This window comes from Mesitornis unicolor, unplaced genomic scaffold (assembly GCF_000695765.1).
Source record: "Mesitornis unicolor isolate BGI_N332 unplaced genomic scaffold, ASM69576v1 scaffold10190, whole genome shotgun sequence".
Classification (NCBI taxonomy): domain Eukaryota; kingdom Metazoa; phylum Chordata; class Aves; order Mesitornithiformes; family Mesitornithidae; genus Mesitornis; species Mesitornis unicolor.
This window is the reverse complement of record NW_010157564.1, coordinates 18,518-22,250: the sequence shown is the minus strand read 5'-3', so window position 1 is coordinate 22,250 and position 3,733 is coordinate 18,518. Positions and strand designations below refer to the sequence as shown.

Sequence of the window (3,733 nt, the reverse complement as noted above, 5' to 3'; positions counted from 1 at the left end):
CACTTAGATCTTCACTATAAGCAGAGAACTACTTATAAATAATGTTAGCACTCAAATTAATAATTTTAAGTTACAGAATATCATTATATTATCATTAGAAAAATTAAATGCACACACCTCATACACAGAGAGATCACACCAAATCATTGTTAAAGCAAGATACAAATGTTTTGAGTAGCATATAAGAATTCAAACGTGACATCAGAAAGATAAAATGCTTTTGATATCAGTGACACTGAATAACTCTTTTAAAAATTGTTTTATGCTAAATTTATGAGGTGGAATACTAGTTGCTGAATTCAGACTCCTTTCATGGCTAACCAGCATAATCCACCTGTAATCCCCATAGTTGTGCTTCTTAGGTAAAATTAGAAATAAGATTCCTAATATTCATTTTCTCAAGAAATTGAGACTACTGAATTCTACTTTTATCTGAACAATCACAAATGGCATTTTTTCTTCTGGTAAAAACACATGGCACAGAAGATAGTTCTATACCGTCAACAGACTGACTTGAAAAATATAAATATATACTGTATTTATATATATAATGTGTATATGTACACTATCGATATTCACATTAGAGAATCTGAACAATTTTATTGAAATTACTTTTTAAGAAAGCCTTCTGCTGTGACCTCATGTCTACATAAAGCATTGAGAATTTTCAAGTGTGCCATGTAAAATGGGACTTCTTAAACCTAAAGAAAACATACTGATGAAATACTTGTGAATATGCTTTTTTTTTCAATGTATATGTTTTTTCAGATCTGCAATTTCCACCAGTTATAGCGTGCAAATTACAAAACCTAAAATAGTTATCTAGAGTCAGTGTCTCCTCTCAGCAGGCTGCTGCAGGCAGAGTTCACTCCCAGAAGAAACTATCGGCAAATTATTCTCGAGATGATGATTGATGAGATGACTTATGCTGTCAAAGACACGATCTTTTGTACGAACCTTTAAAAAAAAGGATGCAAGAAGATAGGTTAAAGAGCAAAATACCTTTTCCCTTAAATTCGCACAAAAATTCTCTAAGAATAAAATGATACAATTGATCTCGCTTTAGAGACTGATCCCTCTCCCATCCAAATCAGTGGAAATCTAGCATTTCTGGAGTTTTGCTTCTCTTTTATCTGTTACTCCCTCTGCTCTCTCCAAACAGACATTTTGCGTGCTACCTATGGGCCAGTCTACTACAGCTACTCTTCCTGAGTAGATCTACTTGAAAGATTTCTGTACAACATTTTGTTTCACTGTAAATCTGATTTTTAGATGAAATATTCCTTCTTCAAGAGACCACTTGCTTCTTATAACTGTTTTCACTTTTTCATTAGAGTGAGCTGTCCCTCCAGAGATGCCAGAACCCAACTCTTCTCAGGACACCTTGGCATCTTTGTGCTTTCCTTAGCAATGACCTTTTACTTCAGGTGCTGGAAAATTCCCTTCCCCAAAAGCTATCTAGCCACCATGTGTGTTTGGCTTGGGTTTGCCTCATGCTGGAGGGTACATCCCTGTGCCTTTGAAACTGAAACACTTCAGGGCAGGGAGTGTTATTTGTCTTGCCCATTTGCTGGCCCTCTGCACCAGCATCCTGCTAAGTAATTTATTACACTCATAATAAGAGGAAACTGATATTGCAAGGTAAAACAGACAAAAATCAGGATAGGCCCAAAACTAATCTATATTACAAAACAATTTCCAGTTATTTAACCACATCTTCACAAAATATTTCCTTCCTATGCTTAAAACAATCTAGACATACAGCTTCCATAGGCAGAGCAGAGGTCCTCTCAAGCAAATGTCATGCTGCAGTAAAGCTTTGTACTGGGATGGCTCCTCACTGCCTGTGAACACTGCTCTGAAGTGACACATGTCACCTGTTTCCCTTGAACTTTTCTCAGAAAGAGAGAATGACTTTTGTTAAAACATTCCAAAGTCAGCTTACGCCGTGGTGGGCACCTCGCTTGAAATACTTCAGTCTTCTTCAGAAACCTAACATATGATGTCACAGGTGAGAAAAGAAACAAACAATTTTGCGGTAAATTATGCTACCTGCTCAGTCTGTGTGTAGCTGCATCACTGAAAAAAAACCCAACAGGCTCTCTCGATTTCTGAAACATAGTGCTTTGAAACACCATTTCCCATAATTATTCAAAGCTGTAGTTTCAAAATTGAAAGATACCTTTAAAGCAGCAGTAACTTTCCTTATCTATATTCAGATTAACACATTTTCAGTCCATTCATTTCACCTGAGAGCTTTTTCACCATGAGCAATATTCTCTGCCATCACTAGAGTTCAAGCCCTGATTCTAAATTCGGCAAAAAAAATCCTGCAGTCCTCCATTTTAAGCATCCCTCACCTGAACTAGAGGTGGGGTTTTTTCTGGTCTGCTGGATGACAGCAGAAGCAACTGGACAGTTAACTCTGCTCTGAAAAGATGCCATTAAGAGCTATAATGTGTCACTAGGTAATTTGTGAGTGAAATAAATTTTCAGATAGCCTTTGTGTAAATTGGTTTTTACAAATAATCACATCAAGACCATGCAGAAGTAATGCAAGCTGCTGGCATGCTGCTGCTGCTGGCCACACATGGGCAATTTTATTGATTCTCTGCTCTGACAAGTCACAAATAGGGCTGCTCAAATCACCCCACAAATCATACAGACAGCACAGCCAACCTAAAAACAGCTGCAGAAGAGCTGTTATTATCAAGTGTTGCCTCCTGAGTAAGGAGCTTCAGAGCCATTTGGGCCATCATAGCAGGTCACTAGTAGGCTGCAGGAGGAGGTAAGTGCAGAGAACAAGGATGTCCCCATGCAAGGAGGACAGCAAATTAGTGCCGCTCTTAAAGGCAGTGCAGGAAAGAAGTGAGGACCTCGGTCCTTTGCCTGCAGGAGGAAAATGTCTCGGGAGTCATCACAGGGCCTGAGTAGTCCATGCCGAGCAGCAGAGCTCCCGGTGGGACACGGCATCCCTGCACTTCCCATGTCACACAGCAGCGTTTTCCCCGCAGTAGCTCCCATCACCTATTTGAGGGTTTATGCTGACAGGAGAATTAAGGGCTCCCGTTGCAGAAGTCACAAAACTGCTGACCAAAATTTAGGGAAGGATGCCGCCCCCACAAGAGGCATACCGGCAGTTCCTCAGACTGGTGTTCCGGTCACGCCCAGGGCTAGGCAGTTGGCGCCTAAAATGTGCAAAACCACTCTTTGACTGCCCCCATGCGCCAAATGCAATTACAACAAGTACCATGGGCATTCCTCATCGCAGCGCTACAGAGTTTGCAGGACCAGCCTAATTCAGCTGGTTTCTCAGCTGAAACAGACACCAGCAGGCCAACTCCTTTGCAGAACTTTCTCATTTGCTTTGGGGCTTGTCATCTAAAGTTGTTCTTCACAGAAGAGGAGTTGCTCACTTTCAGCTACCAGGAGCCAAGAATAAAACACGTGGCAATGCTTTCATTCTTCAGATGAAAGTAAGCCTCCTCAGAAGCAGGACAGGGCAGCTGCAGAAAACTGAAGCTCCTTTGCCTTCTCCAGTCTGCTGCTGTGAAGGTCCCTTTGTCGACTAAGGGAGTCCCCACGCAGCAAAGAGATGGAGAAGGTTTACCCTGGTTTTCTCCTGGGCTTACATGCAGGAAAACACAGAAGGCCTGGTCCATATCCTGTCTAACACAGATGTCACATGGAAATGAGTGGCACATAGGCTGGTTAGGCTTGCACAGCCACCAGC

At 41.2% G+C, this 3,733-nt stretch overlaps 1 protein-coding gene across 1 annotated transcript in view; it reads right to left on the bottom strand.

The window, feature by feature from the left end:
* Positions 1–828: 828 nt before the first annotated feature.
* Positions 829–3,733, bottom strand: part of SHC3 (SHC (Src homology 2 domain containing) transforming protein 3) — a gene marked incomplete at its 5' end in the record, with an annotated part of 21,267 nt that continues 18,362 nt past the window's right edge. Inside the window, one exon of the mRNA XM_010180515.1 lies at positions 829–957. Coding sequence (XP_010178817.1) covers positions 829–957 — 129 coding nt within the window. The remainder of the gene's footprint in view (positions 958–3,733) is intronic.